We start from the raw sequence: 22849 nt of genomic DNA on the forward strand, positions 1-22849 counted from the left end.
CAAGGAACAAGGCTACAAGAAACGAAATCTTCTCGGCGAGGTCCAAAGTGGTGACGGATAAGATTCGCATATACAATATTTCTTATTCACTAATGAGATTATATCAGGTATGTTTTTGATTATAATGAGTATGTTGTTGTTGGTGCTGGTTCTTGAAAGGGTTCAAAAGATTCTAAGAAAAATGTCAATTTAATTATTTGGAATTTACTGATATGTTATTATTTGTCTGTCTTTTATTTATGAGGTACACATGTTTTTGCTAGATGATATTAATATTTCAATGGTTACAGACATAGATATCAAATTGAGTTTGTAAAGCATAGTGCCTTTTTCAAGTTATTTATGAAAATTTCGGTTTGATTAGAGAAGGTGAGTGGGGGTGTTTTCTGAGTGGTGGAATGCACTTATAAATGAGCATTGCTTATAAACAATAAATGCAGCAAAAGGTTAAAGCTCCTGCTCCCCAAGTTGAGGTACAATCTGAACCCCTCAGGACACTTCAAGTTCAAGTTCTAACATCTCTTAGGAAATATCATTTTGTTTTCTCGTATATTTTATTTGTAGACGATCTTGTATATATATTTTAGTAACTTTATGTAATACTATTATTCAAAAGAGAAATAATTTGTGTGTCAAAAATCAAATATAAATTCGTAATTGAGTTAGCTCAATGATCATATCTCCATATGAATCATTTACATACGTACACATTGAACTATCCATATTACTTATGTACTAATCAAATTGATCATCAAATTTTGAACAAAACTGTACCTTTTTAAAACTAGCCTCATTTGTTTGTTTGTTTTCCCCTTCTAAATCGCATTCTACAGAACGTCCTAAAAATGTGTTTGTATATTTTCGTTACTGTATTTCAGAACAGATAAAGAGCCCGTTTGGATTGGCTTAGAAAGTAGTTTTTAAGTCAAAAATAAAAAGTCAAACTGAAAGGACTTTTAAGTCAAAAAATAAAAAGAAGGGGGAGGGGAGACTTGGTGCCCGTTTGGATTGACTTATTTTAGGTGCTTTTAAGCCAAAATAGCTTTTAAGCAGTTTTGAAGTGTTTGAGTAAAATTAAAAAGTGCTTATAAGCACTTATTTTAAAGCCAAAATAACAACAATAAGTCAAAAGCCATAAGATAGAAATCCTAACTTATGGCCTTTGACTTATAAGTCATAAGCCAAAAGTCAATCCAAACAGGCCCTTACTTTTGGTTTTTGACTTATTTTAAGTCTTTTTGACCTTGACAAACACTTCCCAACTTATTTTAAGTCATTTTTGATTTAGTTTAAGTTATTTTTTTACTCCCTTCGTTCCTTTTTATATGTCATCCTTACTATAAATAGTTGTTCCATAATACTTGTCATTTCATAAAATCAATACATGAATTACAATATTCTTCCTATTTTACCCTTTATTAGCCTTGAAAATATACATTTGACCAACATATAATCATGTTCATTGGTCAAATTAATTAATCAAAATCAATTAATTCATATTCATTGATTGAAAATTTGACTTAAAAAAAAAATTAAATAAGGGCAGAATAGTAAACTTACTTAATTTCTTAATGCACGTGAAACCAAAAATGGTGACATATAAATAGGAATGGAGGGAGTATATTTACCAAACACTTCCAGAAGTCAAAAACTAACTTAAAAATAGGTTTGACCAACTTTAAAGTCAATCCAAACACCTTCTAAGTCAATTGTACCCTTGTGTATGTATGAAGCAAGTGATATTTCATATTTACATGTGTATGATGGTTTACGCTATTGTTGTGATTTGTCTATTTCACTTGTATGCAAATTTTAAGTTGATTCTTCTTCCCTCAGGTGGTGGTTATTGGAGGAGGAGATAGTCGTGTCTTGCGTGAGGTATCACGCCATTCTTCTGTCAAACATATTGATATATGTGAGATTGACAAGATGGTAGTCGAGGTAAGCAGACTTTCTAATGCTAATGCTTATTCATAAAATGTATATTTTGGACACCATTGACATTTTTCATCTCCTCTAAAGGTAGAGAAATGTGATTGATTCTTCTAATTACATGTATTAGTAGTTTCTTATGTCATAATTGATCCTATCGGGAAGTGCTACTTTTCAGGTCCAGCCAAGATTTGTTCGTAAAGGCTTTCTCTGACTCTATAGCAAAGGCTCTTCATCCAAGAGGGGTTGCAGGTTGAGAGCATATGGCTTCACATGCACATAATTTGAGAAATTGTTGTCAGATCTTTAAAGGCTCAAAAAACTATGCATGGACTACTGCTCCTACTTATCCAAGGTAACGAGGCAACTCTCTTTCTCATCTTTAACCAAGAGAGTTTTGAATCCTTGTTCTTGCTTGATTTGATTTAAAAAAATTGAATGGTGTTGTATGAATAGAAATAGTCGACAGTAATTAAAAGGGTTTGAGTAAAATAGTTAGTTTGAATTTCTCTTTTGTTGCCCTTTTTGTTCTACATGTACATGTACTTGTTATGGTAGTATTTTATGTTTAAAGGTTTCAATAAGCTCTCACTACTACTGATTATTGGAAGAACTACTTGTGGTTTGTAATTTGAGAAAATGTGAAAGTCTGAGTATAACTTAGTCTAACTTAGGTCTTTACTAACATGTTTAACTATTTAAACTTAGTAATTTTATTGTATGTTTTGTGTAAATTTAAATTACTTTGTATGAATAGTTACTTAAGTAAAGGTAAGTGGCATGAACTGAAAAACTTGGGGGATTTGAACAAGTTTTGAGCATTCATTCAACCTAAATAGTGTAAATTGAATAATTTGCAGTATGAACAAGTATCATATAGGTTTTTGGAACCCTTTACAATAGTTAACTGAGAGGGCAGTGGTGTTTTAATTCTATTTTGGTCGACTCTGTCTGTGCAAGATGTTTACGGATCATAATTTGTCTACGACCCTTTTAAACTAATAAATTTATGTATTTGTCAAGTTTTTGAGCTGGACTAAACATCATGAGCACTTAAAATTTGATTATGATTTCCTGCTTTAGATCAAGACTACTCTTTGTCTTCATAAATTTAGAACTGAAAGGTTATATAACACTTTTTGGTCCAAGTTGACCCTAGTACCTAATGTTTGATATTTTCTAGACTTTGTTAGCACCTTAATTCTAGATTAACACTTTTTATTGAAGCTGAAATGAGCTAAATACTTCTTTTTGTCATTCAGTTACTTGTAACCATTTCCTTGATGCTTTCTAATAAAACATATAAAAAAGAGAGGATTAGTGGTGAATTTTATTAAGACATGTAATTTTTATATTAAGGAGAGTGTGACTTCACTGTCTTGTTTCAGGTATGTCTTCTCTTCCTCCTCCTCCTTCTATTGCGAGTGCAAGTGTGATAAGATGTCATTTTTTTCAATTCTTGGTCCTAGTCACTGGACAGTTCTCTAGGTGGGGAAGTCTATTTTTTTCAATTTTTGGTTGTAGTCGCTGAACTATTTTTAATTTTTTTCAGATCTTTGTGGTAGTTGCAGGACTATTTTGCAATTGGATTATTATATCACCTTAGTTGAACTATTTTTGTATTGTTGGTTTTGTACATAGGTTGGGTCTCACGCGAGGGAACCGGTGTTATCAAAAGCAAAAAGTTAAAAGTTTGGCCTATACTTGGTCTTTATATGTGTGTAAAAGTTAATAGTTATGGACACTATTGTAGTAAAAAGAGGCATTATTATCATGAAAAGGAGAATATTGTGTTCACCAATTTTTTTGACAGATTGAACTTTAGCATCACCAACATTCTGGGGAAACAACAGATGATGCATTTAGGACAGTGTTTGGAAAGAAGCATACTGGTTAACTTAGATGCTATGGTAGATCAGTGATGACAAGTTCTCTAACAAAAGATGATGAAATCAATAAGTTTAAACAAAAGTATGCCAATGAAATCATTTCTCTGAAGGAAAAAAATGCATGAAATGAGGGAAGTAATGCGACATTTATTTAGTCAATTATTGCAAAACAATCTTGGATTGAATGTTCAAGATATTTCAAGGTGTACTGGATCTAACCTTACTTTATCTGTTGAGGCAACTAATTCATAAGCTGTAGAAGATCAAAATATTCCACAATCTTCTGGCTCAACTCATGCATTGGTTCTTTAAAAGGTATTTTATAGTTGACATTCACAAAAAACTTGACCTTTATATTTTTTTGAGGCTTCCAATTCAGGCTCTCCCTCATTTCAAGTTAAGGGTCATTCAGAATGATGAAAATATCTTTGAGGCGGATGATGAAGAGTTTTTGAACTTTTGTAGAAGTTTGAATATATTATATTTGGTTTTGTGAAATTTATTGCTAGTATATAAAGTATTGCTATATAAGCAGTGGCGGACCCAGGATTTTCGTTCAGGGGGTTCGAAAAATAAAAGTATAAACGTGTAAATAAACCAACAAAATAAAATTTCAAGGAAGTAGTAGTATATAGTTTATAGGTACAAAAAGTTAGTTTCGTTACCAGAAATCCGAAACTAACATGAGTGATTACAGTGAAACAAAAAGTTAGCCCTTTACAATATGTCAATCTAGAACTAGGATACTAAGTAGAGCAAAAAATGGAGCTAACTAGAACAAAAAAAATTAGCACTTCGTAATGTCTCACTCTAGGACTAGAGTGCTAACTACAAACTCCAAAAAGAGGTCAGTGCTAATACTTCTCAAGCACGTTTACAATACTATTCGACGAGGTTTCATTGCTTGAAAAGACAAAATAATATCATCCGTTGAAACATCCTTAAACACATCCTTCTCCATAAAAGGAACCATGCAACTGCTCAAGAAGTCATCATTCATTCGACTTCGCAATTCATTCTTAATAAATTTCATTCCCGAAAAAGCTCTTTCAACGGATGCAGTGGCAACTGGCAGAAGCAAAGCGAATTTCACCAAACGAAATACAAGAGGATAACATGAAAGTTTTTTTGTCTGAACCAATCTTTTTGAAAGATCACAAAGCCCATGTAAATCAGAGAACCTTTTATCGATATCACGGACATCAATAATGTAATTTGCTAGTTGATTCTCAAGTGCACACATGCTAAGTTTATCAAAGTCATCAGGATATAATTCAGCCATTCTCATTATTTTATGGATATCAAAACTTGAAAATAAGTCTACCGGATTCAAACAAGCAACTCCATAAAGCAACTTGGTTGTTACCTCATCAAAACGATCATTGAGTTCTTGCAATTGTCAATCAATTATTTTACAAAATACTTCAATATGATAATGATGAAAAACAGTATAATCAGCAGATTTACGCCGTGATCTTCCAGAATTAACATACGACTCATCAAAATTAGGCACCACAATATTATACTTGATACAAAATGCAGAAACCTCAACAACAAATAAATCCCATCTTTCATTTTTCCTCAACTCTTGTAGCCTTCTCTTGGCCACTTTAACAAGTAGCATGGCATTTGCAATGTCTTGCTCCTTTTTTTGTAAACATGTACTAAGATCATTAGTAATTCCTAGAACTTCTTTCATCAAATGCAACATGAATGCAACCTCATAAGTTTGAGCAATTCTGATATATCCTGTTGCCCTGGATCTTTCATCTATAGAATGTGCAGTTTCAACAATATTATCAAGAATGTCCATAATTGTACCAAACTTGAGAATAAAACAATTAAAAGATTTGAAGTGAGATCCCCAACGAGTATCGCAAGCTCTAGAAATACCAACTTCTTGATGCAAGCCTCTACCCGTTTTAAGCTCACCCATATCAAAAGCTTCTTGAATTTTTTTTTTTTGAGATTCTCGATAATCATCCATACGTTTATAAGAAGCCGCCAAAACATTAAAAATATTTGAAACCAAATGAACAAGTTCTCCAACTTGAAGACATCTTTTAGAAACACCAACAAGAGTTAATTGAAGTTGATGAGCAAAACAATGTATGGAATAAGCCGATCTACTTTCTTTCTTAATCAACATCTTAAGGCCATTGATATCACCTTGCATATTACTTGCTCCATCATAGCATTGTCCACGCACATAAGATAGACTCAAGGAATGTTGAGAAAGTAAATTGACAATTGCTTCTTTTAGAGATAAAGCACTAGTATTTTTAACATGAACAATGTCAAGAAGTCTCTCCATCACAAATCCTCTTCTATCAACATATCGTAAAACAACCGCCATTTGCTCCTTGCGTGAAACATCAAAAGATTCATCAACCAATAAGGAAAAATAATCACCATTTAGTTCCTTTATGATGCCCTTAATTGTTTCAATCTTGCAAGCAATTACAATATCTTTTTGAATTTTTGGACAAGTCATTTGGTCATTTTGAGGAGCATTTTCCAATACAAACTTACGAACTTCATCACACTTTTGGGCATAAAATGAAAGAATCTCAAGAAAATTACCTCTGTTAAGTGATAATTTAGATTCATCATGACCTCGAAATGCCAAGCCTTGTCTCACAAGAAGTCTTACTACATCAATTGAAGCTGCTAAGCGGATTTGATACCCGTGCTTATCTTGATTAAATTGTTTCTCAAATGAAGCATGTATGGATTGTTGTTGTCGCATTAGATCTTCACATTTTCTTTTTGACTGATTGTGAATGCTAGTATGCCCACCAACATGTGTTTGCAAACTAGCTTTTTTATGCCAACTTCTAAACCCCACACTCGAAAATGTTTCACCTCCGCCTTGAAGATTGTTATTTTGCTTGAATAAATAACAATACAAACAAAAGGCTGCATCTTTACTTATACTATACTCTAACCAATCAGGAAATTCATCAAACCATTTATGATTAAAACGACGCACATCTCCAAAAATGTTTGTTTGTGGAAACTCTCTTAATAGAGGTTGACAAGGTTTTTTTTGGAGATAAGCTCTTCTAATAGCGTCACGGTGATTTGGATGAAATTCCAAGATTTGAGTTCTTTCACCTGGATCAGCCTTTAAAGAACTTAAATCAAATTCTTGAGAAGAGTGTGATGGTACTTCCAAATGGTTAGTATTTTCTTCCCGGTTAGGTTGATTCTGAGTAATAGAACTTGAATTTGATACTTTAAAAAAGTACTTCTCCATTGACTATGAATCTATACAAAATAGTTAATTGTTAAATGCATTAAAGATAACTTTTTACAAATTACATTAGATATTACCATCGAAATTCAAATGGTTCATCAATCTAGTTACGACTATCAAAGAAAGAATAGAAAAAAACAATCAAAAAAATTTCACAATTTAAAATGAAGATAGTCAATATTCAATCAAGAAAGATGAACTTTTCAAGAAAATTGAGAGAAAAGCTTACCTTGGAAAAAAGACAAACAATCAATCCTTTTAATTTTAGCTTTGAGCCTCCACTTCAGATAATCAGAGATACTACAAGTCTACAACCTTAAAAAATAAAGAACCATTTAATTTCTTGAAAATTGAAAGAAAAGAAGAAGAAGAGAAAAAAGCTTTTACCTTTTAAGCAATAAGCATGAGTTTTGATTTTTCATTTCGAATTGAATGTGAGATTCAAGCATGAAGTATCAAGTATGAAACAATCAACAATAGAATATTATGGGAGATGATTTTAATATTTGAGTTTTGAGTTGGGAAAGAACAAGAAAGTGATTTAGGGATTTGAAAAGTGAAAAAGTTATTAGCTTTTAGGAATGGGATTATGGATGTATGGGAGTTGGGGCCCTTGAATTTTTTGGGTTTAACACCACATTTTAGCACGTTTTATTAAAAAAAAAAACATTAAAATCGGAACTGGAACAAAAAAAAAAAAAACTGAAAGTAAAAAACTAAAAAATAAAATGCTAACCAGGGATTCAATCCTTGGACGTTAGGCTTAACTTTGAAGGGAGCTGCCACTGGGCTATCTCCTTCACCTTGTCATTGAGGGGGTTCAAAATATATATATCCACATAAATCCAGAAAATTCACCTTTAGAAGCGTAGCCAATAAGAAGGAAAAGGCTACGCTTAAATGTGTAGTTGTAGGCGATAGAAATGTTGATATAAGAGGTAATGCAAAGTGTGGCCTTTTTACCTTATAGGCCACATTTTGAAGCGTAGCTGATAAGGCAACAATTGAAAAGTGTGGCCTAAAGTCTAAGGTTATTCTTCTTTAGGCCACTCCACAAAATCATAGCCTAAAGTCAAAAAGTGTGGCCTTTGATCAAGGTCACATTTTTTTATTATTTAGGCCACACTTTACTAGGATGGTTGAAGGCATAAAATATTGTAGTGCAATTTACCCATCGCTTGTCATCGAACAATCACACAGGAAACAACTGGGTTAAGTCAACTAGAAGGTAATACCTGACTTCTCAAATAAATGAGGGTACTTGTACCGCTTGCCCTTGTCAATTTACCAAGTAGCTTCTTCAATCATACGATACTTCCATTGAACTTTTACCCGATCTAATTTCCTATATTCTCAACTTTCAGACATCTCGATCAAGCCTAGTAACTGCTCTTCTTCATACTGTAGATCCTTGTCTAGCACTTTCAAGTCCCACTTGATAATATACTTCCCATCTATGTGCCACCTCTTCAACATGGATCTATGGAATACTAAATGGACTTTGGATAACAGGGCGGAAAAACTAACCTATAACTATTGGCCCCATACTGTTAAGAACCTTAAATAGACCAATATAGCGAGGATAAACTTACCCTTCTTATCGAACAACATCATCATTTTCATTGGTGAGTACATCTTCAATAAAACTTATTCACCAACCTGAAATGTCATGTTCCTTACGTTGCGGTCGCATACTTCTTGTTTCTACTCTGGTCTGCCAACAACTTGGATTGGATACCCCTCACCTTCTACTAATCTTCCTTACCATGTTAACGCCTTGAGGCTTCACATCACCCACTTCAAACTACCCTATTAGTGATCTATATTCCATATTGATATACCATGAGTTTACGATATTTTTGATGTGTTTCACTTAGAGTTTGTGTGTGTCTTGGGCTATTTTATTATTGGAAATAATGGTTTTTGTGTAATTCTTGCAGGAAATAGGTTCAGATGCGGTGGATTCTGATAAGAGCTAAAAATTGCAGAAGTGGCCAGTGACGGAGCCAACTACAGACCGTAGGTCCTTTGACGGGCCATAGGTGATGCAGCGTAGATGAGGGTTCAAGGAAGTCTGACCAAGTGTGGAACCACAGAGGCCATCGACTCCCCGCAGATCGAATGAAGGACTGTCTTGCACGTCCTCGTTTGTTATCAGAAAGTTGAAGTTCCAGTACTTAAACCACGGAGGCAAGTGACGGACATTAGGTCCAACCATCGTCTGAGGACCTTAAATAATTTGCAAGTGTTGATCCACAGAGGGAGATCACAGACCGTAGGTTGACCCACGATCCGTAAGTCGTGTCGTCGATTGAAACCGCGTCTGAGCAGTTATTTCCTTATTTTGTTTCGTACTTGGTTTAGGATTTGTGTACTATAAATATTAGTTGATATTTCCATTTTTAGGAGCTAGACATTATTGTATACTTTTGTTTTGGTATTTTGGAATTATTTTGCAAACTCTTAGCAATTTAATTTCCAAAAGTTGGTTTATGCAATTTGCACTTTGATTTTCAATTCAAGATTTCGATTTTCATCTATTCTAATTGTAAGTTCATGAATTCTTTTAACCTAATTATAATTGTGAACTATCAAGCATGAGTAGTTAAATCCACAACTAGGATTATGGGAAAAATGAACAATTAACAAAGTATAAATAAAACTAAGTCATTCTTGAATAGTGTTTATGCATGTATTGTTAATCTTTTCGTTCAGAAGTCTTTCTGGCGGTGCGTAACGTTAGAGCTCGCCTCGTTCCTACTTGCCTTACCAAGGGGATAATGAATGAGAGAAAGATTAACAATAGAGATTTAGTTAAAAATTTGTTGCCATCTAATAGTCTGACTTTAATAAATAGAGGAAAGGGTGAATACCCTAAGTTAATTGACATGATGACTAATCTGGGGTGAAGGTAAGGGTTAGTAAAACACATATTTCGTAGATTTACCAAGTCGCCAGTGAAATTCCTTACGATGATTATTAATCACTTAGGGATACCTAACTTATCGGCCTTGCATATCAAACACTAGGATAAGATAACTATTATTAGGATTACTGCTTTAAAAGCTTGTGGGGAAACACACATACCCTAGTTTCCATCTTATATTGATAGCTCAAACTGTGAATATTGCTTACTTGTTACTTATTAATTTAAATCAACAATATGTTACTTTATTTTAAAAAAAACCCTGTTTACTTTTCTTAGAAATAGTTTGACTAAAAAGAGATAATTGTGAGTTAAGTTTAAGTCTAAACCATATTCCTCGTGGAATCGACCCCAACCTACAAGTTGAGTTCTTTACTTGATAACGATCAGTTATGCTTATTTCAGAGAGGTATAATTTGATCGTATCAAATTTTGGCGCCCATCTCACCACAACCGAAACAAACATTGAAACCCGCTAGGCATTCACCTGCATGTCTATCACACTTATCACACCCTGGCAATAGAACCCATCTACATCACCTTGAGACTTAGTGTTAGACATCATTTCTTGGTTGAACCTATGAGTATTCGAGGGCCCTTGCCCGGGGAACTTTTGTCTATACTTAGGACGACTATGTCCATCGGGCCTTGCTTGAGGGGAATTATCATCATCAATTCTAGACCTCTTCTTCTCCCCAGCTCTCTCTTTAAGTTTCTCCTTCTCAATTTGTTGGGCATGAGTCATAAGACGAGCAATATCCATGTCATTAACAAGCATAGCCGTACGACATTCCTTCACCACTAGATCGGACACATCCGACATAAACTTACTCATTCCCGACCTAGGGTCGGCCACTAAAGATGAAGCATATTTTGACAATTGGGTGAACTTTAAGGCATACTCTTTCCCACTCATACTTCCTTGACGAAGGTTAAGGAACTCATGCATCTTTGCTTCCCTCATCTCAAGTGGAAATAACCTATCAAGAAACGCGGATTTAAACACTTCCCACTCTACGGGACCCTATCTTACCGGCCTTGCCTCTTTCCATTGGTTGTACCATACTTGAGTAACACCTTTCAATTGATAAGCGGCCAATTCCGCCTTCTCTACCGGAGTCACTCCCATAATAGCAAGTACCTTACAGACCTCATCTATTAACTCTTGAGGATCTTCCTCCACTTTGGAGCCATAAAATTCTGGAGGGTTCATCCTCATAAAATCCCCACTCTTGACGCTGTCGTAACCACATTTGGGTTCACGAGGGCTACCACCTCTCTATTGGCTTGGGCCGTCACGTCTTGAGCTAATACTTAAAAAGCCGTCCTAAACTCCACATTTGTCACATTCTCAGCCAAAGGGTCAATCAGAGCTTGAGGAGGAGCCTGTAGAGGAACTTTTTGCTCCACATTATTTTCCTCATTCTTTCTAGCATTAGCCCTTGTAGTAGTCATATCATGTAGACCATCGGGTAAGGATTAGGAGAAAGACCTTATAGAGTTAAACTCTATGGCACGACTTAGAGTAATGAAGAAGTGAAATTTCCTAAGCTTCTCATAGCCTCTCATTCATAAATATGGCGCGCTTCACACTTATGAACAAGACTCTACTAGACGTGGTTTTGAGACATTCTAGAATCATTCTAAACATTGTGCTCTGATTATCAAGTTTGTCACGACCAAGGGGTACCCCCTAGATGTAACAAGGTATACATGACCCCAAGAGGCCTCATACAAACCTCTTAGCATATCATAACATAAAATAATAGAAATGAGCGGAAATTTAAAATATTTTTCATAACATTAAAGTTTCATAAAACTAAGCGGAAGTTTATTACACTTTGTCTCAAACCATCTAAAACATCATAAGCATATCATAAACATTAGTCAGCATAAGACATAATCCATAAGCATAAGAGATAACAACATAATTCATATGCATAGTCAATGCACATATATCATCATATCATAAGATGAGTACTTATTGAATTAACCTCACTTATCATTAGTCAAGACTTTGGTCATCACCTCTAGTCATACATCTCATGAAAGACCAATCTAGCAACAATCCAAACAATTCATTCTTCTTTTATCATTCACATTATTCTTGCTTTACTTTTAAAGACATAGGGATTTACCTCTATGTCTATTATAAAAGCTAATGGGTATTTACCTCTTGTCTTATTAGTATAGCCGTCTTATTAGTATAGCCATATGTATTTGCCTCCATGCTCATAGGTATTCGTCTCCATGTTCACTTTTATATGACATAGGTATTCACCTCCACATCATTTTATAAGAATCATAGGTATTCGTTTCCATGCCCCACATTATATGATATAGGTATTCGCCTCCACATCATTTTATAAGGATCATAGGTACTCACCTCCATATCTTTGGTGTAAAGGCTAATGGGTATTCACCTCTTGCCTTGTTTCTTGAAGTTATATAATAAGGGTAATCACCTCGCATTCATCATCACATGACATGGGTAATCACCTCATGCTCATCATATCTTGACATGGGTAATCACCTCATGTTCTCAACTTAGGAATATGGGAGATCACCTCACATCCCTCTCATATGAAGGTCTTGGGGAATCACCTCAACCCTCATCACATCTCATAGTCCTTTGACTTAGATTCACTTTAGGTGAGCAAGCCTTTCAACCTAGAATCATTCTATGTGAGAAAGCCTTTCACGTTTATACATTCATGCATTAATAGAGTAGGTCATGTAGGTAAATCCTTCCACAACAATATAATTCTATCTACCAAACAACATTTATAATATAAGCTTTACTCTCAAATCCCTAATAATCTTAATTCATCAAATAGGCTTTACTCTCAAAACCACCCTAGTCATAACTCATCATATTAGCCTTACTCTAGAAGCCCTATTAATTATCATTCATCATACATGCCTTGTCCCAAGGCAATCTTAATCTCAAAGCCTACAAGTCATAATTCATCATATATACTTGATCTCAATCAACTCATGATTATATGCTTTATTCTTAAGCAATTCATGTCTATATGCTTCAATCTCAAATCAATCTAATCATATTTCATCATATAGCCCCCAATCTCAAACACTACTAATCATGATTCATCATGAATACCTTAATCTCAATCAATTCATGTCTATATGTTTAACTCTCAAGCAATCTACAATGTATTTCATCAATCCTAGAAGATTACCTCTAAATCCTCAATTTCCCCTTTCATGGCATAAAACCCATTTACATAAATTTCATCTTTCTAGACATGGGTACATGTAAATTCATCCTAAAAACATGTATTACTATCAATTCAATCATAAATAATCACAATCCACTCAATTGGATCAAAACCCATAATATTAGAAGAAACCTTAACTAGAATTGGGAAATTCTTCTTCTAAATTGGGGAAATCATGGGGGCTCCATGGATGAAAGGATTCCATGGATGAAAAGCTATCATACCTTGATTACAAAGCCCACAAATGCTTGAGGATTGGAGACTTGACCTTGATCCTAGCTTGAACTCTTTCTTCTTCTTCAAGTTCTAGAGAGAGAAATATTTGAGAGTAGAACTTTGAGATTCTTTTGGGGTTTTGGAAATAATGTCTTGAATGGTGAGTTTAAAGGATTAAAATCACTTATATAGGTGTACAGGCTTAGGTAAAACGACCTCACTTTAATCTAACTCAAACTGGAAAGTCCCAAAATACCCCCACTTGGCAGCCCACTTCCCAACCTTCACGAGAGGCACCACGAGCCGTGGTCCTCACCACTATCTGTGGTCCTGCTCGTGGTCCTGGACCAGTGGCTAGGACACCTTTCCTCGGCCCCTAAGAGTTGAAGGCATCACTACGAGCCTTCCCACAAGCCGTGGTCATCACCACTGGCCGTGAAGTGGCTCGTGAAGATGCGGCCAACTTGGGGCAGCTTTGGGGAGCTACTGCCTCACCACCATGAGCCTCCCCACGGGCCGTGGTGACCACCACGAGCCGTGAAGGCTCACGTGGGAAGGTGGGCAATGCATGGGCAACTTGGGCAGCCTTTACCCTTTTCCCTTGGCTCTTGCCCTCACCCTTGGCTCTAACCCTCACACTAAATCTTAGTTTAGCCTACTAATTTCCGAGGTGTTATAATTGGTGTCAACTTTAAGGGGTCACCGATGGTTCAACCTTCTTAATAAGAAGATCAACTCATATTTGATAGCAAAACATTATTTTTTTAATCTTGCACCTTTGGACTCCTAAACCCCCAAATCCTTATTTTTAGTAATTAGATCTCACTTCAGAATTAAGATCTTTTGGCGTTACTAGTTCCCCAAATGAAGTTTCTTTGTAAACGATCAATTTGTTTGAAAATATTAACAATCAATTTGAGGTATTGCATAACATGATTCAGAATAGTTTTTAGGGAGGCTTTGACAAAAATAATACAATCCGCAATATTCGAGAATATATCTAGTTTTCTATCCTGCAAGCTGATTTACTTGAAATATCTTTTTGATTACTTTGCAATTATCTATATTTGTTTTACAATTCAGACCAAGAGTGTGTTTGGTATGAAGGAAAATAGAAAATGTTTTCCAATTTTCTCATGTTTGGTTGGGTTAAATGTTTTGGAAAATGTTTTCCAAATCAACTCATTTTCCTCAAATTTAAGGAAAATGAATTCCCTTCAAAACTTAGGAAAACATTTTCCAAAACTCTCTTCCAACCTCCAATTAAAAAAAAAATTGTTGAAAAAATCAATTTATTTGATCCCTACCCTCAAACCAACCCCCAACCACCACCCCAAAAATAAAAAAAAAAATTAAAGTTTGTTTTTAAATTCAATATTTTTACCCCACCCTCACCCCTATCCCCACCCCTTACCATCACCCCTCCCAAAAAAATATTTAAAGTTGTTTTTAAAAGATATTTCTAATTTCAATTTTTTATTTTTTTACACNATTATTATCTAAGAACGATTTGGAGAAGAAAAATGATGAGCTAGGGAAATTTCAACCATTTTTTATTAAGAATATTCATAAAAGTGAGCAATCAGATCCCTACTTTTGTACTTTTATTGTTTGATTTCTAGAGCATACAGAAAATATTTGTGGCTCTAGGGTGATTTCAAGCCCTCCCTAGTTCCCCAAATATGTTCTCTAAGCTCTAGAAATAAAACGATAAAAGTAGAAAATCAAATTGCACACTTTCACAAAAATTCCTAATAAAAGACTACTTGAAATTTTCTCGCTCGCCTTTTCTCTTTTCCAAAACGTTTTTGTGGGATTACAAGAGATTTTAGTGTTTTTCTACATTTATAGCAACTTACCCTACTATAGCGGCAATTGGACTCCAATAATGCTATTGTTCGACTATTTTTATTTAACTCATAATTACAGGACAAGTTTCTTACAATCGATACCAACACTACAACATTTTAGGGCTAAAGTCACACTTAGGGGTGACAATTTCAACCCATATTAATGAAATGAATTCATTTAATCCATATTTAATGACCCGAATCACTCATATTTTATAGAGAGGTCAAATTCTGAATTGATGGGGTAAATAATTAATGTTGAACAATCTTGATATAAACTCTTCCGTGACACAGTGGTTAAGCATGCTCATTTCCACCTCAGGTGTGCGGAGTCGAATCCCACAGAGCAAACAACAATTTTGGTTTTATTTTGAGAGCAGAACACAACCTCACACGCCATTATTAGCATATTGAATACATTATTTTAATTTTTTATATTTAGATATCATGTATTTCTAATTTGCGCACAACATTTTTGATTTTATTTTGAGAGCAGAACACAACCTCACACACCATTATTATGTTCCTCAAGTTTCTTAATTATTAATATTACAATTTTAATAATATAGAGTAACATATTGAATACATTATTTTAATTTTGAATATTTAGATATCATGTATTTCTAATTTTTATCTAGGATATAATACACTTTCAAATGGTGAAAACAAAAAAGCCAACATTTTACTTTAAAAATTTGTGTTTATATATGTTAACAACTTTAAACCGAAAGCTAAAATCAATATATGCGTTTTATCTTCTTCTTTTTTAAGAATTTGTTTTTCTACTGGTGTGATTTATGTTTCGTAAAGCTAGACGCATTTGTTCTATCAATATTTCACTTTAAAAACAATAATCATATATTTTTATCATATAAAATCAATACATCAAAAAAAAAAAAACTCAATTGTTTATATTTGATATTGACAAATGTTGAGATCGTTCATGTAGAATCCCTAGGTTAAACAAATAACATTCAACTCACTCATTAAAAAAAAATTCTTTAACACCCTTTGATGAAAATTCTGGCTCCGCCACTAGTTCAATTTATAGAGAATACAAACAAGATAATGTAGTAAACAATACTACTTCATATATGCTTCACATAACAAGCATATATATGTAGCAAATTGCTAGTGATTACAAAAACATTGCATTGAATTATCCAAGCAAAAAAAAAAAAAAAGGAAACAAAGTTCAATTACTTCAAACTTATCCAAATTATTATTATATTTCCAAATATCAATATGGCTTATATATTGCCAACACATTATATATGATCAAACTAGAATCTTAGTCTAGATTTTAATTCTTCCAAATGGAAAAATCTTATTACAAACATACACACAACATTATTCTTATTACAAACATATGCATAAAACATAATTTTAATCATATACTATATGTTATTAGAGTATAAATAGCACTTCTTGGAAGAATGTCCAGTAGTAGTAAGAAGAGCAGAGAAGCCATTGTACTGTTCCTCTTTCTTGGCTACACATATATTGGCTATCATTTGAGAGAGTTCACTTTGGTTCACCTTTGATTGGCTTGCATATTCTTCCATTGGCATCCACTACAATGATTTTAAAAAAATAGGGGTAAAGAAGCTATTTTTTCTATTTCATTTTACGTGTCTTAATTTAAATAGATACAGACTTTGAAATAGTAAAGAGACTTTTGAATCTTGTGATTTGAAATTAAGCATGTGTGTAATGTATTAAAATGCACTTTGAATTTTATAGTCTTAAACATATACCGAATGAGAACAAGTATTATTAGTTTTGCCCAATTTAAATGTCTTATTATTATTTCTGGTTTGTCTAAATATGAGTATCTGTCTTTCCATATTTAGTAAGTTTTCCATACCTAACATCTTACATGACAAGTTTAAGACCACAAGATTTAAAAAAAAATATATATATCTTTAATTTAAGGCAGCAAAATTCGAAAATCTCCTTTTATTTATTAAACTTTGTGTTCAGATTAACAAATATACTTAAATTATGACAAAGAAAGTACTAAATATATGAAACGTTACATTTTTTGAAACCAACTAAAAGAAAAGTATGACATATAAATTGAACTAGAGTGAGTAAATATATATACCTTAGCTTCCTCAATCTCAGCTTCTTGCTTGTTGATAGTGAAATTAAGTGGTTTCAGCATGCATATGAAGAACAAATCAGATTTTCCAAAGAATGATTTGTGACTTTGTCTGCATATAAATAAGGTATTTTAATTAACTTATATTGACATTTTATCAAATATAATTAATACTATACTTTCAAATGATTGAAAGTGGATGGAAATTCATACCTAAAGGCAAGGAGTTCAACAAATTCTGTCTCAATCTATAAAAAAAATTAAAATAAAAAAAGGTTCTAAATTAGTTTTCTAGCACTATATTTTTATTTATTTTTCAAAAAAAAAATATTTTTATTTTCATATCGAAGAATTTAGTAGTGGATATATATACTTACTCCTGTCTCTTCTTGCACTTCTCTAACGGCAGCCATACATATATCCTCCCCCTACAATTGGTAGAATTCGTTAAAAAAAAAATAACCAACTTGCTACGAACTTCATCGCTAAATCACTAATAACTTTTTTAATAACATACTAGAATACTAAGTAGAATCATTGACGAATTTAACTGTTTAGCGATAAAATTTGTCAATAACAATCTCTATATTTTTAGCCGTGTATATCATTGACATGTTTTTTTCGTCAAATCGAGCTAATCTGACTTTGGTACATTTTGTGTATGAAAATAGAAATGGTCCAAAATGGTTTTGTCGTTTTTATTTTAATAGAAATATATATATATATAAGTTTTAAAATGCACCAAGTTAATTCTTCGAAACTTAATGTATTGACAAATTTCATTTAAAAAGTTTATTCACCTAAATTGTTTTCTTTGTCCCTAAATTCTGATTCTCATTATGAAAGTTCCGCTTAGAGTCGAGCGGACGAGAATTTACAATTTAAAATTCAGATAATCAATCAATTAAGCTAATAAAATTTCCTGTTCCGTTAATATATCTATGAATGGAAATGACTCGGAAAAAATGTTAATACTATAAAAAAATAAATGAACACATGCCAATGTCATAACAATTAATAATAAAATAAATTAACAAAAAAGGGGAAAATATAAATTTGTTAAACCTCATCAACAACACCAGTAGGAAGCTTCCAAGTCCCAGTAATTTTTCCAGATATTTCTTTAACTACCAGTACCTGCCAATGCCATATTTTTAATTAAATTTGAAAATAAATAACTTTAGTACTTCATAATGTACCTTAAATAATAAATTTGTATAATCGTATAACAAATTTAAAGACCTTAATATCTTTAGCATGTTTGAAATCATAAATTTTAAAAAAATAATATTTTTTTCTTAAACTTCGTGTAAAGTCAAATTATATCATATTTAAAATTTTAACGAACCTGTCCGTCTTGGTTGAGGACGAAAGCACCAATACCAATACGATGAGAAGCATTAGCAGGAAAAGTATGAGGAATTTCATGAGGAATCCAATAAACAAGCATCAAATATGTTGCCTCTGCATGATGATACCAAAATCCCTCCTGCATTAATTTAATTTATCATATTATTTTTTAATTAAATAAACACATATTTATATGAATTTTAAATAATCTAATGTTAATAATTAATTATTAGTGGAATAATATTTTCATGAATATATTTACCTTTACTGCTGCATTAACAAGATGAGCAAGTTCTATAGGTAACTTAATCCAAACACCCTTCTTTCCCTGACCATCAAAATCAAAGGAAAAATAACAAAAAGAAATTAAAATTAGTGAGATTTTTGTTTTCTATGACCAATCGGTAGTATAATTTAATTTGTTATAGCAGGTTATTCTATCTACTAAGTAATTATTATGTATTAGGAAGTTCAATTGAGTTTGATGTCAATTGAACAATCATGTCATGCTTACTTTAACTTCAAGTTATTAGCGTTAGTTCTTAAGTTGCAAGCGTTTTTAATTTAAATATTTGTTGAGATTCACTCATCCTTTTAAGTGATAATTAAAAGTACATATAATATCATTTATCATTGATTCTAGGTTAAATTTATCTGCAATTACCTTTTGAGTGATCTTAATATATATAAATATATTTTCTACATGATATATATAACTTAAACTCAAATATTACGATCGAGTAAATATCAAGTATATTTATTATACATAAATACCTTTAGCCTCCAATAAGAAATGGAAGCCTTGAGCATAGTATGAAATTTAAGAAAATCCATAGGTTCCTCTTTCTTCATGTTCACAATAACTCCTCCATAATTATCTTCAATTGCCTCAAATATCTCCATTTTTATGTCAATTGATGCTTCTTCAAAAGAATCCATTAATTCTGAGCTTTTCAAACAACAAAAGAAAGAAAGCATAATTAGGTAAAGAAATATAATATTTTTCTTTAAAAAATAGTAAAGATATATACAATCAAATTTGTTGCATGCCCCTCACTACTTCTTAGGTTAGACTCAGTTCGAAAGAATTTTTCCAAGAACAACAAATATATTGTAAAATAAGTGATAGCTTAGTTCGCAAATCGAACTAGATGATATTTAGAGATAAATTCAGAATTTGAATTTTATAAAATATGTTTCGAAATTTACCCTGCACATCCAAAAAAGTAAGAAAGATTTTTTAAATTTGTATATTTTTGACATACCATGAGATTTTGGTGGATATCATGCTATTAATAATAAAATGATAAATTTAAAATTAAATTATTTTTAAATATAAAAATATGTTATTTAATTTTTTTCTTAAAAGATTAACCAAAAAAAAATCGCGACATATAAAATGAAACGATAGGAGTAATATGATTTAGTACCTCAGAGTATATGGTAAAATTGGACATGATTTATTATGAAAATTTTAGTGAGCTGATCAAGTGACACGTGGAGACGCATATTCAAAGCAGTAGAGAAAATAAAGAAAAATTACAAACTTTCATAAGTATATATTTGCAAAATAGTAAAAGTATAAAGTTATAAGCAACTAGGAAATAAGTTTTTGTTAAGCTAATTAATATACGTAACGTACCAATTAGCAAAATATATTAGAGATTGATTTCTTCAGCTAGAGTAGATTGAAAATATTGTAATTATAATGCCCTATTTATACAAGCTGGCTAGATGGAAAAAATACATAATTTTTTAATGGAAATTGAGAAGAAATTTACATGGCATGAAGCACATTCCTAAGGGTCGTCTTTTAGCTAATTATATAGTTTAGTATTACTTTCCTCTGATTTACTTTTGCTTGTCCATTAAATATTTCAAACATAGATTTTTATTTGTACTTATCAGTACCTTTAACATATTAAGAAAAGATAGTTACTTTTTTCCAATGTCAGTATTAAAAAATTACTATTTTTCTATTAAATTTTTTCACTAGAAGTATTCCGCATGAAAGTTTCCACAAATATTCTGATTGAATCGGTAGAGTGAAAAAATAGTAATGTTTTCGTACAGAAAAATTAGAAAGTTTCAACTATTTAATTCAATGAAAATTTGTTTCTCACTATGCATTTTCCTAGTGAGCTGGTTAGATAAGAAATAAGTCGGAAAATTATGTTTTATAGCATAAATTTCCCGTGGTGGGGTACTTAGCATTAGTTATTTATTCCCCAAATCATTTTTTAAAATTAATTAATATGAGTATTATAGTACTTATACTTTATCATATCAATCATTATTTTTTTAAAAATATATAAAATTTAGTATAAATAAATAAAAATAAACAAAAAAAATAATAATTTGTATATGACATCGTCGGACATAACTAGGTAGTTGTTCATACATGAAGTAGAAAGAGCCGACATAAATATGACAGAGTAAATTAGCACTAAGTCCAATAATTAAAGCCGTGTTGATTTGTACAAATTAAACTATACGTCAAGAAAACGTATGAATCTTAATTTTAGATGTTAATACAGCAATATAAGTCCACTGTATATGATATGATGTTAATACAGCAATTTAATTAAAGAAAGATTAATATGAATATAATCAATTTTAGATTATTAGGTGAGATGACTATCCATATTTTATGAAGGTCTTGCTATAGGAACCTATCTAGCTAATTAATACTCCAACAGTTCAATATATATTGAACTTTTGCTGTGAAGGTCTTGCTAGGAACTTTTGTTTTGATAGTCAACTATATATTAATCTAGCAAATAAAGCAAAAAGTAAAAGCTTAATAGAAAATGACATTAGATATATTTTACACTGATATTTGGGATCCAAAATAAATCTTAATTTGTTTAGATTTAGGAGATATTATTTTTTGAGAAATTCTCATATTAGAGCTATCGTTTTGAGTGAAGTAAGATTGAAATCCTTGTTCGTTTGTTGCTTGACCCTGTAACATTTAAATTGATCATATTGTCTATAAAATTGTTCAAGTAATCGATGTTATAGGTGTAGATCTGGTCAATGTTTTCAGTATCAACCATTAAGTTCGATTAGTCGTGTCAGTTGCATATATAGTAACTAAAGTTTGATTAGAATCATATTAGTAAGATAAAAACACAATTCAAATAATTATCCTAAATTCCACGATGGGCGCCAAACTATTTACCCCTCGAAAGGTTATAGTTGAATGCATATGCAAAGTCTAAAGGATAAGAGATAAAGTTCCGATTTAAATTCGATAAATTCAGTGTTAATGGTTGAGAGGATAAATCATAGATATAACAATACTAACAAGAGATTATTAAGATAACGAGATAAGTGTCAAAAACACACCTAAACTATCTTTTTTTTTTTAGTTTCATACCTAAACTATTGAGAGTGTGAGTTTCATATCTAAACTATCACCTTTTAGTTTGAGAAACACAATTCAGTGGTGTGTGTAATGTACTCTCTCTTTTATTTGAAAAAACCTTGACACATGACATTCCATATTTCACCTTGACAAAAATTAAACAATAAACTATTAATATTAATTAAAAATTAAAAATTAAAGTATTACTATCCCCCAAAATTTTATTTTTTTAAAAAAACAAAATTTTAACCTCCTCCCCGTACCCCCCTCCCCCTCCCCCCAACAGTCCCCGTCCTTTTAAAAAAAATTATTTATTAAATATTTTTTACTTCACCCCCTCCCCCAAAAAAAAAAAAAACCGCCCACTCATTCCCCAAAAAAGTATATATTATTTTATTTTATTTAAAAAAAATTATATCCTATCCTATTTAACCCTCCACTCCTAATTTATTTATTTATTTTACATTTTTCTTGTTTTGTGTTATGTATGTACATATATTTTAAGAAATTTTTTTCTACTTGTGTACCGTATATAACATAAATAAAATTTTTATTTTAAAAAAGTCTTGCGGCGCAAGTATATATATATATAACAGAAAATGAGAAAAAAAATTTGAAAGTGAAGGGTTATGTGGATTAGTGGATAGAATTATTTTTAAAAAAATAAAATAATATCTTCTAAATTAGTATTGGAAAGGAGGGAGGGGGGGGGGG

The 22849-nt window shown here is 32.0% G+C and overlaps 3 protein-coding genes across 3 annotated transcripts in view; all 3 read right to left on the reverse strand.

The window, feature by feature from the left end:
• Positions 1-5220: 5220 nt before the first annotated feature.
• LOC125877264 (uncharacterized) lies at positions 5221-7080 on the reverse strand. The gene has a single exon (XM_049558611.1). It carries the CDS (start codon positions 7078-7080, stop codon positions 5221-5223), a length of 1860 nt encoding a protein of 619 aa, XP_049414568.1.
• A 9456-nt stretch (positions 7081-16536) lies between these two features.
• The window catches only part of LOC125877192 (nudix hydrolase 2-like), a 20767-nt gene continuing 14454 nt past the window's right edge, over positions 16537-22849 (reverse strand). Inside the window, exon 9 of the mRNA XM_049558528.1 lies at positions 16537-16665. The gene's annotated coding sequence lies outside the window, so the exon portion shown is untranslated. The remainder of the gene's footprint in view (positions 16666-22849) is intronic.
• On the reverse strand, positions 16659-19723 carry LOC125877191 (nudix hydrolase 2-like). The gene is made up of 8 exons (XM_049558527.1): positions 19540-19723; positions 19028-19093; positions 18764-18904; positions 18481-18552; positions 17793-17843; positions 17629-17663; positions 17419-17527; positions 16659-16885 (listed from the first exon to the last, which is right to left on the reverse strand). The coding sequence occupies exons 1-8, from the start codon at positions 19702-19704 to the stop codon at positions 16709-16711; spliced, it is 816 nt and encodes a 271-aa protein (XP_049414484.1). The 5' UTR covers positions 19705-19723; the 3' UTR covers positions 16659-16708.

Source organism: Solanum stenotomum, chromosome 9 (assembly GCF_019186545.1).
Source record: "Solanum stenotomum isolate F172 chromosome 9, ASM1918654v1, whole genome shotgun sequence".
NCBI lineage: Eukaryota > Viridiplantae > Streptophyta > Magnoliopsida > Solanales > Solanaceae > Solanum > Solanum stenotomum.

What these genes read in the sequence shown, in the direction of transcription:
- LOC125877191 (XM_049558527.1), bottom strand. Translation starts at nt 19,704, where the DNA reads ATGGATTCTTTTGAAGAAGCATCAATTGACATAAAAATGGAGATATTT. An exon ending in TTTCTTATTGGAGGCTAAAG is followed by an intron (nt 19,094 to 19,539) that starts GTATTTATGTAT and finishes TTTGATGGTCAG; the next exon opens with GGAAAGAAGGGTGTTTGGAT. An exon ending in TTGTTAATGCAGCAGTAAAG is followed by an intron (nt 18,905 to 19,027) that starts GTAAATATATTC and finishes AAATTAATGCAG; the next exon opens with GAGGGATTTTGGTATCATCA.
- LOC125877264 (XM_049558611.1), bottom strand. Translation starts at nt 7,080, where the DNA reads ATGGAGAAGTACTTTTTTAAAGTATCAAATTCAAGTTCTATTACTCAG.